This window comes from Drosophila ananassae, chromosome 2L (genome assembly GCF_017639315.1).
Source record: "Drosophila ananassae strain 14024-0371.13 chromosome 2L, ASM1763931v2, whole genome shotgun sequence".
Classification (NCBI taxonomy): domain Eukaryota; kingdom Metazoa; phylum Arthropoda; class Insecta; order Diptera; family Drosophilidae; genus Drosophila; species Drosophila ananassae.
The window spans coordinates 13,189,548-13,203,469 of record NC_057927.1 but is presented as its reverse complement, the minus strand read 5'-3'; the positions used below and the strand labels follow the sequence as shown (position 1 = coordinate 13,203,469).

Here is a 13,922-nt window from a genome sequence, read left to right as displayed (position 1 = left end):
GGCTTGGAATATAATTTTTATTAGATTTGTGTTTCTATTTTTATTTTTCGGATTCTATTTCTTGGTGTAAGAATGTTTTAAATGATTTTTTGTAGTTTGTAGAGAAGCACTACTTTTTATTTACAATTTGGGAGAGAAAATCCTATTGGGATTTTCTGAGGATTCAAAGTTTGGTCACACTTAAGTGAATTGTAAACAAAAAGTGTAACATTTCGCAACGCACAAAACATTTTATGGTGCTAAAACAAGTGATATTATGGTCTAGCAAAACAACAAAGTCGTCAGCGTTTAGTAATAGAATAATCGAATTTTGGAAATTCTATAAAACACATTAATAATGAGCGATTCGGATGAAGGTAAATTATATGCTGCCATTTCGCCAATTTGTGGTGGGGCAATAACAAAATTTATTTGAAACTTAAAAATGAAAATATTGGAATATAAGTGATAAGTACTTTAGCTTGGCTGTGTATATAATGATTTTGATAAATTAGATTTAGATGAAAATAAATAAGAATAATAATAAACAAAATAAAACCAATTGGTTGGCTTTTCATTGTATTAAAGTTAATTCAGCATTAATAAAACTTAATTTCGTATAAGGCTCAAAACTTTTCAAATATTTATTACTCATAATAGCTAAGATTCATATTTTAGCAGTTATTGGATTTCCAACCAAACCCAAAAATATAGAGTTGAACAACGCTCGTAGGTGTTGCGAAAAAAATTGGCGCGTAAAAAACAACTATTTGAAATGGAATATGAACGATTGTTGAGGGAAGCAACTGGTGCGCTGCAACCACTGGGCCATTTGACACCCACAATCACAAGCACCAGAAAGTAAACAAACCAAGTGCCAAAATCAATGCCAGTCCTTGACCACGTGCAACAGTTGCCCGAGTCTCTGTTTGCAATGTATGCTTCTCTGCGTTTCACGCTCGTCTTGCGCATTGCGTTAAACTCCGGCTTGGATCAATGACCACAAAAAACGTGGCCTGGCCATCGATTTTCCCCATTCAGTTCGGTTTTAGACGGTGCCGTGTTCGGGTGGTCTCCTCCAAATGTCTGTGCCATTTGGCTGATAGTTTATTTTAGGGGCTATGCCATAAGGATTTATGTTACATAATGTCCTGGAAATTCAGCATGGAACAGCCTAAATCCGGCACCGAAACAGCCCTCGAGGCGTGCGACTATTTTGTGGATGAGGTCATTGAGGGATCCGCCTCGATACGGGGTGGGGACACGGACAGCTCTCCAAGGGCTTTGACATAACATATGTTTTATGAAAATACCTATCTTTCTTTAAAGATGCGCGGGAGGAGGTGCGTCAGATCAAGCACGGCGAGCTCCGAGCCGCCGTTAGTGCCGGCGATGAGCGGACTGTCCGAGTTTTGCTCCTGGCCCTGGGAACCGAGCGCCAGGTTATTGTCAATATGGCTCCAGCTGGAGCAAATACGCTCCTGTTCATGTAAGTATAATAATCTCAATGGCCATTATGATTCTCATGGAGAAATCACATTCTAGTGCCTGCCAATCTGGTTACGAGAGCATCACAGAACGATTGCTAGATGCCGGAGCGGATGGCCGTTCCCACGCCGTTACCAAGTACTCCCCCCTATACGCAGCCGTCCATAGTGGCCACTTGGGCATCGCTCGCCTGATGCTGGACCGTTTCCCGGAACTCATCCAGCAACCAACTGTGGAGCGTTGGTTGCCATTGCATGCAGCCTGTATCAACGGACACATCAAGCTGCTGGAGCTACTTATCAATTACAAGTATCCCGGCTACCTCTACCAGACATATCGCGATGAGGAAGGCCACTGGGAGTGGCAGTTGCCCTTCGATGCTAATGCACACGATGTTACGGGTCAGACGAGTCTATACATAGCCAGTATTTTGGGAAACAAGCATTTAGTAGGGGTTCTGCTGAAGTGGCAGCTTCTGTGCCGGCGATCTCTGGGTGATACCGGAAGCACAGTAAGCACACCCATAACCCCCACCAGAAAACGCATTTCGTTTGGCATTCAGGCCATTATGTCCAAGCTGCATATATCCGGCGAATCGGATGGTCCAGAAGTCGAGCCATCCGCACAGGAGGCCACGGAGTGTCAAAGGTGTCCCATTAATGTGAATCTACTTTGTGGAGCAGCCAGGGAGACTGCCCTCCTGGCAGCCGTGCGGGGCGGGCACTTAGACGTAGCGCAGTCTTTACTCCAGCATGGAGCAAATCCGAATATTGTGGCCAAGCCAGTGGAGGATCACAACGACCCCAAGTGCTGTGAGGAAATCTATGGACTCAGCAATGTTCCCATTGCTGAAGCTTGCAAACAGAGATCCCTGGCGATGTTGGATCTCTTGCTGAAGCACGGCGCACGCGACGACAATGGTTCGGCCATTGGAATGGCAATCAGCGGCGGAGATGAAGCTATTCTTAGCCGTCTGCTGGCTCGCCGCGTTCACCCTGATTCGGACTACAAGATTAACAAGAAAGGTCTACCCACTCCGGTGGAAGTCAATGTGTTTCTGCCCTCCACGAGTAACATATCGTACAGCGCCATGTTCCCGAATGTGCCGACGATAATCGACTGGCACAGTTTAGGGTCCAGTGTTCAGTTGTCGGTAGTGCGGGTACCCTGGCTGGTCAGTGGGGTGCTGCTCTTGAATCCGAAGCTGCAATCGCATCCGCGAATGACAGAGGTTTCCTTGACAGCCATCACCCGTATCGACTTTTCACACAATGTGCTCACTACAGTTCCTCAAGAGCTGTTTCATCTGGTCAGTCTCAAGTATGTCTGAATTCTTTGCAAGTTATTAGAAAGATTTGTTTTTAATTTGCTTCTCTATTTTCAGATATTTAAATATTGCTCAGAACAGGATCACTGATCTGCCAGCCCCAGTAGGAAAGAGCTATAGCTGCCCTGTTTTGGATGAGCTTTTCCTCCAGGATAACCAGTTGACCAGCCTTCCCTCGGCCATATTCCATTTGCCCGCTTTGACCATCCTGGATGTTTCGAATAACAAACTGCAAAAGTTGCCCTTCGATTTGTGGCGAGCTCCGAAGTTGCGGGAGCTTAATGTGGCATTCAACCTCTTACGGGATCTACCGGTGCCCCCCATGCAAACCAGTAGTTCCCTGCTGAGTCTGGACAAACTGCAGCTGCAGACTTTTGAGGAGCCGCGATCGAACAAGCCCCGCAATGTGACCCAACAGCGTCTAACGCATCGAAATCTCTGGTCCGGCTCTCTGGAAATAACCGACAACGACCTAAAATGGCAACAGGATCAGGACTTGGGAGATGGCAAGACGGCAGGAACGGGATCCTCCCAGCTCAGCAGTCTCAACATAGCCAACAACCTGTTCACCAGCATTCCCGCAGCTCTACCTTGCTTGGCTGTTAATTTGACTAGGCTGAACATGTCCTACAACAGCCTGCGCTCCATGGGGCATGTAACTAGTTATCCTGCCACTCTGAAGCAACTGGACCTAAGCCACAACGAGATCTCCTGCTGGCCGAGCTTGCCACGGATCACCGAATCTGATCCGCATCTCCTTTGCTACAGTTGTGCCCAGGTTCCTGAGGGCAGGGACGAAGAGTGCTCTTTTAAGAAACAGGGCAGTTCGTCGTCCGCCACTTCTTTCCGGGCCTCGGTGCTGAAGAGTGTCTGTCGCCATAGGCGCCACCTACGCCTGGAGGCACTGCGCACTCTTATCCTAGCGGATAACCTACTAACCCGCATCCAGCTCTCAACAGATGATGCCAGTACCCTCTTTAACGAAAGCGAGGACTCTGATTGGAGTGTCGTAGGTGTGAACCGCTCCAAGGTGATTTTTCCCAACCTGTCTATGCTGGACATGACCAACAACTGTCTGAAAGAGATTCCCGCCTCGCTACACGAGCTAAGCAGTCTGTCGGTGCTGAACATCAGTGGAAATGTTAACATCACGGAGCTGCCCCCGCACTTGGGCCTCCTTTCGCGGCTCTGGAATCTCAACACGCGAGGTTGTCTTCTGCAGGAGCCGTTGCGTTCGATGATTGAAAGCAAGAAACACAAAACTATGGATATTGTTGGCTACCTGAAGTCGATATACGAGGACGCCCAGCCGTATGCGCGAATGAAGTTGATGGTAGTGGGCGTTGCGGGCATCGGGAAGAGCACACTGCTGGATCTGTTGCGCCAGGGTGTCGGTTCTGGCTCCAGCTCTAGTTCCCACAGATCTCGCGCGAGCGAAAACCATTGGGCCAAGAGGATGGGACATTCGCGCAGCACCTCTCGCTCACAACGGAATTCCTCTACCTCGAACATATCCACTGTGGGCGTTGACATCGGCACCTGGATCTGCGAAAAGCGAAAGCGAGCTCCTGGTTCCCATGGCCCGGTAGTGTTTCGTACTTGGGACTTTGGCGGCCAGAAGGAGTACTACGCCACACACCAGTACTTTCTGTCGAAAAGGAGTCTGTATCTAGTTCTGTGGCGTATCAGTGACGGGCACAAGGGTTTGGCGGAGCTGCTTCAGTGGTTGGGAAACATCCAAGCCAGGGCCCCCAACTCGCCAGTCATCATTGTGGGCACTCATTTTGATGCAGTTGGTGAATCTATCTCTGCCCAGAAAGCGGAGCAATTGCAGCAATTGATTCGCGAGAAGTTCATAGCTATTCCAGATGCAGAGAAGATAGGACTGCCGCGAGTCATTGATTCCATCGAGATTAGTTGCCGGTAAGCGAAAAATTTTAAAGAATAGTTAAACAAATGTAATGATATGACCCTCTTTCAGGACCCTACATAACATTCACTTGCTGGCCAACATAATCTATGATACGGCGATGCAGTTGAGATCTCCTGGGTCCAAGGAACCCATGCTGCTTCAAAAGATTCCCGCAAGCTACATCGCCTTGGAGGACATAGTAAATGTGATTGCCTGCAATTTGCGCGCTGCAGGGCGGGATCCTGTCCTGGATGGGGAACAATATCGACGCCTAGTCACCGAGCAGATGCGTTTGCATAATTACAAAAGCTTCCGCGACTCCGCTGAGCTGCAACAAGCGACGACCTGGTGCCACGAAAATGGCGTTCTGCTGCACTATGATGATGCCACGCTGAGGGATTACTACTTTCTCGATCCGCAGTGGCTATGCGATATGCTAGCTCATGTGGTCACTGTCAGGGAGATAAATCCGTTTGCTCCCACAGGGGTGATGAAGTTGGACGACTTGCAGCTTCTCTTTCGCAATGGACAGGTTCAGGGAAATGGAAATCGCAGGTTAGTTTGATCAATAAAATTTTTTAAATAATTTAATTAATATTATTTTTGTTTCCTCAGCTATATTGTCAGCTTGTTAAACAAGTTTGAGGTGGCTTTGACTTGGGATTCCCGCACTTTACTTATTCCATCGTTGCTACCTCAGCAAGAAGCAGCGACTCCCAATACTGGCACCACAGTGAAGCTCTCCCAACGGTCTCGTGGCCGAAGTTTGGGTTGCTCTGTCTCGCAGGAAGTCAACCTAAATAATTTAATCTACGAGCACAAGTCAAGCCGAACATCATCAACTTCGTTGGCCAGTCAGGGCCTGCGACGGATTCTATTGATGACATACTTTCCATCTGGTTTCTGGTCCCGCCTAATCACAAGGATTTTAGCCGATGAGCAAATCCTAGAAGCCATTCGTGGGGTGTATGCAGCTGCACAAGATGTAAGTATTATAAAGTTTGTGCAACTCTCAATAAGACCTTTCTTTCACTTTGTAGAAATACGTAGAGTTTGATCTACGAACTTCCTTGGAGCAGGATACTCAGTGGAATCTATGGCAGACGGGATTAGCCCTTTACTATGGTCCCATTTTGATCTTTAGAATCTGGGAGGTGCCTTTTCAAAACACCGAGCGAACGCAACCCTTCCGCACCAATGGAAATCGTTTCAAGCTCAAGTTGGATGGCATTTGGAGCGATGTTAATCTGAGTTCCTCAAGCATATTGGAGGTTTACTTTCCTTTGCATCAGGTGAACATTTCCCACGAACTAGATGGCGGGGAGCGCCAATTACTGGCCGAGGTCCAACCACAAATGTCCCAGGTTGCCAAGTTATTAGCTTTGGCAGTGGATCACATTGATTTGCTGCTCGAGGATTGGTATCCATCACTGGGTACTCGTTTTGTGCACACCTCAGAGGGCCGATTCCTAATCACCCGATTGGTTCTGTGCCCACGTTGCCTTTGGAAGCTACAACTACAGAATAGTAATGAGCCGACAGACCGTGAGATACCACCAATTGGATGCAATAGGCCAAGTCGAAGTATTAGGCGTGGGACAGGTGCTTACTTTCTTCACGGTGTTGGCGATCCTGGTGAGGATGGTGCTCTCAATGTATTTTCCGCCTACCTCAATGCCACGGCCCGAAGAGAGCGTCGCTCCGAAGACTCTTTGGGCGCCGGTTCGGATGCGGATTCTGGAGTTGGCCCAGATTCCGCTGATTCTTCACGTAATACGTCGGTGGATGGGCACCCAGGCTATCCCTTGCCCGACAATTCAAATGTGTGTTATGCATGGATGATTGAGGAGTGCATCCTTTCCGTTTACAATCAGACTAAGCTTAGCTGTCCCGTACATCTGGAACAGTCAATGGCACAGCTGGCTCCGGATGTGATTTTCGCGGACATACCAGATAAGCATACCATACCCACGGAATGTATTATTAAAGGATCTCTGCTGGGACGTGGAGCTTTCGGCTTTGTTTTCAAGGCCAGTTGCAAGGTGAGGGGTGCCAAGTCTTTCAAGCCAGTTGCCATGAAAATGCTGCAGCCAGTTCCACCCGGAGCTCGAGCAAAAGAAGTGAGTAGTTGTCGATTTTGTTTTAAGTTTATTAGCTGAAATATAAGTATTTTCTTTCAGAGTGCCCTGATGGCTTACAAGGTGGCTTTAGGAAAGTGGGATCGGGATCCACTGCAGCATTCCTGCAAGGCATACTGCACTGCGCGCCAAGAGTTGGCCGTGCTCTTGACGCTTAAGCATCCCAACATTGTTCCCTTGGTGGGAATCTGTATTAAGCCCTTAGCTTTGGTCCTCGAACTGGCACCGATGGGTGGCCTTGATGCCCTGCTGCGCCAGTACCGACGCAGTGGAGCTCACATGGGGCCACATACCTTTCAGACGCTTGTCCTTCAGGCTGCACGGGCCATAGAGTATCTGCACCGTCGCAGGATCATCTACCGTGATCTAAAATCTGAAAATGTACTAGTTTGGGAGCTGCCCCAGCCGCACACGGAGGATAGCCCCCGAAACCACGTACACATCAAGATTGCGGACTATGGAATTAGCAGACAAACCGCTCCAAGTGGTGCTAAGGGCTTCGGCGGGACAGAAGGATTTATGGCTCCCGAAATTATTCGATACAACGGCGAAGAGGAGTATACGGAAAAGGTAATAACAAGTCTAACGTGCCTTCAATTTCAATCTAATATACCTTTACCTTCTCCAGGTGGACTGTTTCTCCTTTGGAATGTTCATCTATGAGAATATCAGTCTGCGACAGCCCTTTGAAGGACATGAGTCCATCAAGGAGTGCATATTGGAGGGCAGTAGGCCAGCGTTGACTCAACGGGAGACCCAGTTCCCAACTTGCTGTCTGGATCTAATGGTGCTTTGCTGGCACGAACAGCCACGTCGTCGTCCCACGGCCAGTCAGATAGTGTCCATTCTCAGTGCTCCAGAGTGCATTCATCTTTTAGACGTAGTAGCCTTACCGCACAGCGACAAGATTGTGTGCGGGGTATTTCAATCTTTGGTGGGCGTGGGCGATGATGAACGTTCCGGTTTGGAGCTGTGGCTACCGTCCTTTGGTTCCCGCATCGACATCTTGGATTGCACGCCATCTGGCAGCCTTCTGCAATGCAACAGCATCAGTTGCTCCTCTCAGCCCCATGTGGCTCCACCAAAGACTCCGGAAAATGGCGCTCACTCCCGTGCTCGCTCAGCCCAACGTTCGCCAAAGATCAACATGCTGTGCTGCTGCCTGGTGGGGGATGCCATCTGGATGGGCGATGTCTCTGGCAACCTGCATGCCTACAGCACCTCTAGTTATGCGCATCTATTTTCCTACATGCTTGACCCGGCTATTAAGTCGGCTGTGATAAGTCTAGTCTATATGGAGAAGATTGCCCGCGTGGCGGTGGGAACGCACAATGGTCGCGTCTTCTTGGTGGACGCCACACAAGTGCCCAGCAATTGCGCCTTTGCTGAAGGCTCATTTGTGCTCACGGAAATATGTTCCGGCTTTGTTTTGCACGCCGCTTGTTCGGTTTACGTGGATGGGTATGTCAAGTACCAAGAGACGTTTGATTTTCTAACTATAGTTGTTCATATTCATTTTTAGTAACTACGAGCTGTGGTGTGGAGAAATTGCTGGCAAGATAAACGTATTCCCCTTGAACGAGACCGGCGTATCGGGCCACCAGGCTCTCTGCCACAGTGAGGAGCCGAACCTCATCGAGGACGTCAAAGTAGCCCGCATGTGTAGCAACAATAGTTATGTGTTTAGTTGCCTTTATCCCGGCTGCATGGTTTACCAGTGGGGTGTTTCCTCAAAACAGATTGAAAACAAGCTGGACTGCTCTAAGCTTCTGCCCTGCTCCGAGTCTCTGCAAAGCATCGCCATCGACGAACATGTCAATCTAATTAAATGCCAAATATCGGCTCTGGCAGCTCACCATACGGAGCTGTATATAGGCACCACCTGGGGGTGCTTGATTGTAGCCGAATTGCAAACCTTGCGACCAATCAGCGTATTCCGGCCCTATGAAAATGAGGTAAATTCGGATTATTTGCAAGTTTTAAACATATTTTAATGGTTTTTTTTATTCACTTTAGATAAAATCCATTATAACGCTCTCTAATGACAAAGTACCGCTTATTGCCACTATTGGTAGGCGGTATCGCTCACTGATCTCACGCTATGTGGACTCCGCGGAGTCCTCTGCATCCTACTCTGTTGTTAGCACACCTACTCACAGTGCCGCCAAATCTGTGCCACCGGCGGATGTGGACAACCACATTCATTGCTTGTTGTGGCGCGCCAAGCACTGGACATAAACTGGATCTCATTTGGAGTATTTGTTGACGTATTTCTTAATCCACAAACACAAACACAACACAAAATTGTTAAGCAAAAGGTGCTAGGCATTCAAAAAATATTCACTGGGTCGTAGGTTTTACAGAAAATTATTATTCTTTTCAATGTTTTTCGAAAAAGTATTTTGTTTTTAAACCGATGTGCAATTTATATTATCTGTATTGACTGTATGTTGTTACTTATATCTCATAACTTATTTTAGAAAGTTTTAATTTTATTCAATTATTAAGCTGTTTTATTATTTTTGTACCGATTTGATACACAACTGATTATTATTTGTTCTCAGTGTCTATTTAACATGTCGATCCTCAACAAGCATTCCATTTTTTCGAAATAAAATTTTAACAAATACTAAAATTAAAAGATGTTAACTGTCGTCCTGGGCCATGGAAGCCACCGACATGGAAGACTGACGGCTGCGCGAGTAAATGGAAGCTGAATTCTTTAGTACACGCACATAGTTGTTGATGTCGATTATGAACTGGAACTCCTCCTTAAGAGCTTCTTTCACTGGCACCTAGAAGGACGGCAAATAGATATAAATATGGTTTCAAACTGAAGCTTTTCTTATTCTTACGCGATAATGATGCGCTTTCTTAATCACAAAAAAGGCCCAGCTTACGATCCCGTAGAGCAAAGCCAGGCAACTACCCACGGTGAGCACAAAGAACACTCCCTCCAAGTTGTTCATGTCGAGTGGAGTGGCGTCTGGGGCCTCCTCTTTTGTAGCGCAGATTCCGGTGCCCACTTCGTTCCACCACTTGTTCTTCATTTTCTCTAAAACACCTTGCTCCTGCAGCTCCAGCAGGGCATTATTGAACTTGTTGCGATGTGGCCAATCTAGGGGATATATGTATAGTCTTGACTGTCTTATTAGGTAGGTTTGTGGGATATACTTTTCCGCATGGCTATTCCATAGCATTTCTCATCCAGAGCATCGCCAATCTTCTTGAGATTGCACTCCCGTTTGGTGTTGTACTCTATGGAGGTGGACTCCATTAGGAAGGCATAGTGGGTACTTGACTTGACACGATTCACTCCCTCCATATTGTCCTGGGTGAGATGCTCCGGATGCTCTAACATAAACTGGTTCATTCTCTTGTATCGTTCATCCTCAGTTGTCTGAAAATTAGTTATTTATTAAAATTGAAATTAAAATGGAAGAGTATTGTTTTATTTTACCAAAAAGAAAGTCCTGGTGGATCCTGTTCGTTTGGCGCCATAAACCACACCATCCTTATTATTCGCCAGATCTTCCACACTGTTGATTAGACTTTGGGGCTTCTCGATGGTCAAGAAGGCGGCTAGATTGGCAGTATATGAAGATACCACAATCAGAGTGAAGAACCACCAAAAAGTGGCCACAGTGCGGGTAGATAGGGCTCTACAATAAGAGTCTTTATAACCAAATTCTAAATTATAACAATATTTTTACGTACTTTGGTCCGATTTCCGAGCCCTGTTGGAGCAGAGCTCCGGTGGTAAACCAAATGGAGTTCCCAAGAGTGAATTGATTTTCCAGCTCCTCGGGCTCTTCGATACAAGGATACGGATTATCCCACTCACTGGGTGACAGACGACCCAAAATGAAAAAGCTCAAGGACACGCCCAGGAAAGAAAAGCCCAGGAACATCCAGACCTCTTCGGAAAAGGGATCCATGAAAGTGAAGAGTTCTGGTGTGGCTTTTTGGGGCTTCAAATATAAAATAGCAATGCCTAAAAAATATATATTCAATAAATATTTTAAGTCTGGATAATATATAAAATTTTACCCAAATTCATGAAGGGAATGGAAAAATCTATGGCCTGTTCCCGCTCTGCAGTGATGGTTAAGTCCGTAACAGCCAAATCTGCTCGCTGTAGAGGACAAATAATAATATATTTCACAAATATTTAATATAAAATAAACCTTACCCCCATCATTATTTCTCTCAACATGCCCGTGGATTCGTTCGAGGTCTTATTGAAGGTTCCATAATCATTACCGCCATTTACAAAGGTGAAGTTAAAGCCCAGCTTATCGGCCAGTTCCTTGATGAGATCCACGCCATACCCTTCGTACTGATTGTTGCCCTCCAGCTGCTTGTAGCTTTCCACCAGTTGGGCATATGGTTTGTTCTGGAATTGGACAAAGTGAGTTATAATATGAGGGATAATTTGGTTCGAGATTGGTACCAACCGGCACTGATAGCAATACAATGAAAGTCTTGTTGGCCAGCGAGTTGTCAAGGCCATCGAATTGGGAGGTAGTGGGGGCCAGTCGCTGGGGCCTGTAGCCGCGATTCTCGTCCCAGCTGCCCACCTTCACGATGCCCGAGGGCTGCAGCTCGATTACATCCAAGTGGTAGCCCTTGCGGACATTCCCCTCGAAGTAGATGGGTCCGGTGAGTAGGTGTTCCGAGAGACGTAGCTGGATGGAGGAGATTATTTGATTCAAAATTTAAAGTTGACTCACATCCTGAGTACTCACAGTTCGCATGTAGTTTTTAAAGGACGAACCATCATCCCGGACACTTTCCGTGCGCTGGGAGCAGTTCTGAGAAATCGGTTTGAAGGGAAGGTTCTTCAGGGTCTCGGCAAACAATTGAACTGCATCATAGGTCAGAGCCATTTCCACGGTGATGGGACAGGAACCTTAGTATATTCATACTATTAATAGGATATTAAAGGACAATATACATCATCCTACCATTTCGAAACTCGTCCTGGTCAGTGGGATAGCCCAACTTCATCAGAAGCTCCTTTACGGCCATCTTCTCGGGGGAGAACAACCGCAGCCCTGTTATATTGGCCTCACTGTACTTGTACTCCTCCAAATCGAAGGAATGGAAGTCCAGGTTGCCAATGATGTATTTGTAGTCCTCGTTGATGATGCCCACCTGCTGGGCCTGGTTGAGGAATTCGGGCATAGTGTCGCTGGAGCCGACGACCACAATTCGATTATCCTGTGACTTTCGCACACGCCGGAGGACCTGTTTGTAGTTTCCATTCAACTGCATGTCGTATCGCAGGACCGTGACCACAGGACCATTCATGCCGAACAAAGTCGTCAGCTCGTTTAGGATTTTGAGGTAATCAGCTGCAGGCGATGTACAGGAATTATTAACGGAATAGTTGCTTTTTATACCCTTGCAGAGGGTATTATAATTTTGGTCAAAAGTGTGCAACGCTGTGAAGGAGACATCTCCGACCCTATAAAGTATATATATTCTTGATCAGGATCACCTCCTGAGTCGATATGAGCATGTCCGTCTGTCCGTCTGTCCGTCTGTCCGTCTGTCCGTTTCTACGCAAACTAGTCTCTCAGTTTTAAAGCTATCGAGTTGAAACTTTGCACACACCCTTCTTTCCTTTGCAGGCAGTATATAAGTCGGAACGGTCGGGATCGGTCGACTATATCCTATAGCTGCCATATAACTGATTGATCGGAAATGCCATAACTTTGGTGTTTTTTAAGTGAGAGGGTTGGGACTTTCCACACATGTTATATTTGACCAAAATATCTTGTGTACAAAATTTCATAAGGATCGGCCGACTATATCCTATAGCTGTCAAACAACGATCGGAATTGGCATAACTTTGGTGTTTTTTAAGTTAGAAAGATGGGACTTGGTACAGATTCTATTTTGGACAAAATAATCTGATTTGCCAAATTTCATAAGGATCGGCCGACTATATACGATCTTCTATATATCTAATAATATAAGATGCGTGGCGCCACCTAGCGGACTGCGACTGAACTGCAAGGGTATATCAACTTCGGCTCCGCCCGAAGTTAGCTTTCCTTTCTTGTTTTTGAATGTTACCTGACTCGTAGAGGAATATAAAGCGGCTCCAGTTGAATTCCGTGATGAGACTGTGCAGGGCCTTGGCCAAGTCAGCGGGATGCGGATGCAGGTTGAAGCCTTCGGCGTAATCGCTCATGTAGGAGTAGATGTGGGGGATATCCATGGCATCGCAGATGGACATCAGGTGGAGGGCAGAGTGGCGCGAGGAGGGACCAAAGACACCAGCTATGCCGGTCTTGAAAATGAAAGTAAATAAACAAATTTTCTTGTGTACTATTCCATTTTGGCAACGAGCCGAAGAGGTCATTAATTGGGAAGAAAACATGCTTAGTCTATCAATAAATCAGAGACCTGGAGAACACATTAAAATTTGTTTACATTTAGTGGAACACCCACCTCCAGCATTTGGCACAGTCTCCCATAGCTCTGGTACGCGTCGCCGTAGTTAACCTCCGCCTTGAGGGATGTCAATGTGGTGCCCACCTCCTGGTTGGCCACATCTATGGCGTGGTCGAAAATAATGTTCATTTGCTCCGTGTTCTGGTCGGTGAGTAGGCCTGAAATCAAGAAATTTCTCTGCTCCCTGAGCACTCATTCATTTCCATCGCTCGCCGCTTGCCGGTTTGTTTATAAACAACAACTTGACCCAATCGCCGTCCCATTCAGTCGGAAAACCCAAACAAACAAACAAATACTAAAATGGCTTTTATGAGCTTTCGGCGTTGATGGAACGAACAGCTTGTTCTCTTTATGAGAAATTAAAAATAAATCGGCCGTTGAAAACAGTGTTTTTGGAGCGAAGTAAAAACTTTTCGCGCGACACACATTTTTCATTGAGTGTTTTTTTCAGTAGCATCTGGAAATTACTTACCTATGGGGACACTTGCCATGTTCTCGAAATTATTATAGCTCCCATAGCCCCCGTATTGAGCATTAATTAGATAAAAATTCATAAGGGCAATGAAAACTATATTTATGAAATATTTTCCAAACATTTTAAATAATTTCTATT

At 46.4% G+C, this 13,922-nt stretch overlaps 2 protein-coding genes across 3 annotated transcripts; one reads left to right on the top strand and one right to left on the bottom strand.

Annotated features, from left to right (window-relative positions):
• Positions 1-153: 153 nt before the first annotated feature.
• Positions 154-10,245, top strand: LOC6499480 (leucine-rich repeat serine/threonine-protein kinase 1). 2 transcript variants are annotated; one of them, XM_014910598.3, is made up of 11 exons: positions 154-356; positions 1,309-1,468; positions 1,525-2,787; positions 2,852-4,717; positions 4,776-5,261; positions 5,322-5,691; positions 5,747-6,826; positions 6,887-7,414; positions 7,473-8,305; positions 8,367-8,799; positions 8,861-10,245. In XM_014910598.3, exons 1-11 carry the CDS (start codon positions 338-340, stop codon positions 9,080-9,082), a joined length of 7,260 nt encoding a protein of 2,419 aa, XP_014766084.1. In that variant the 5' UTR covers positions 154-337; the 3' UTR covers positions 9,083-10,245. The 2 variants fall into 2 exon arrangements, with proteins under 2 accessions (XP_014766084.1, XP_001954552.2); XM_001954516.4 differs by lacking the exon at positions 154-356 and adding an exon at positions 1,001-1,234.
• Positions 9,490-13,916, bottom strand: LOC6501102 (glutamate receptor ionotropic, kainate 2). The gene is made up of 13 exons (XM_001954515.4): positions 13,782-13,916; positions 13,307-13,467; positions 12,929-13,145; positions 11,812-12,201; positions 11,593-11,756; positions 11,302-11,532; positions 11,037-11,240; positions 10,895-10,979; positions 10,562-10,838; positions 10,305-10,506; positions 10,019-10,244; positions 9,700-9,962; positions 9,490-9,639 (listed from the first exon to the last, which is right to left on the bottom strand). Exons 1-13 carry the CDS (start codon positions 13,903-13,905, stop codon positions 9,490-9,492), a joined length of 2,694 nt encoding a protein of 897 aa, XP_001954551.3. The 5' UTR covers positions 13,906-13,916.
• Between the last annotated feature and the right edge of the window lie 6 nt (positions 13,917-13,922).

What these genes read in the sequence shown, in the direction of transcription:
- LOC6499480 (XM_001954516.4), top strand. Translation starts at nt 1,126, where the DNA reads ATGTCCTGGAAATTCAGCATGGAACAGCCTAAATCCGGCACCGAAACA. An exon ending in TTTCATCTGGTCAGTCTCAA is followed by an intron (nt 2,788 to 2,851) that starts GTATGTCTGAAT and finishes CTCTATTTTCAG; the next exon opens with ATATTTAAATATTGCTCAGA. An exon ending in TCCGGCCCTATGAAAATGAG is followed by an intron (nt 8,800 to 8,860) that starts GTAAATTCGGAT and finishes TATTCACTTTAG; the next exon opens with ATAAAATCCATTATAACGCT.
- LOC6501102 (XM_001954515.4), bottom strand. Translation starts at nt 13,905, where the DNA reads ATGTTTGGAAAATATTTCATAAATATAGTTTTCATTGCCCTTATGAAT. An exon ending in TATATTCCTCTACGAGTCAG is followed by an intron (nt 12,202 to 12,928) that starts GTAACATTCAAA and finishes CATCGCCTGCAG; the next exon opens with CTGATTACCTCAAAATCCTA. An exon ending in TGAGAGAAATAATGATGGGG is followed by an intron (nt 10,980 to 11,036) that starts GTAAGGTTTATT and finishes TGTCCTCTACAG; the next exon opens with CGAGCAGATTTGGCTGTTAC.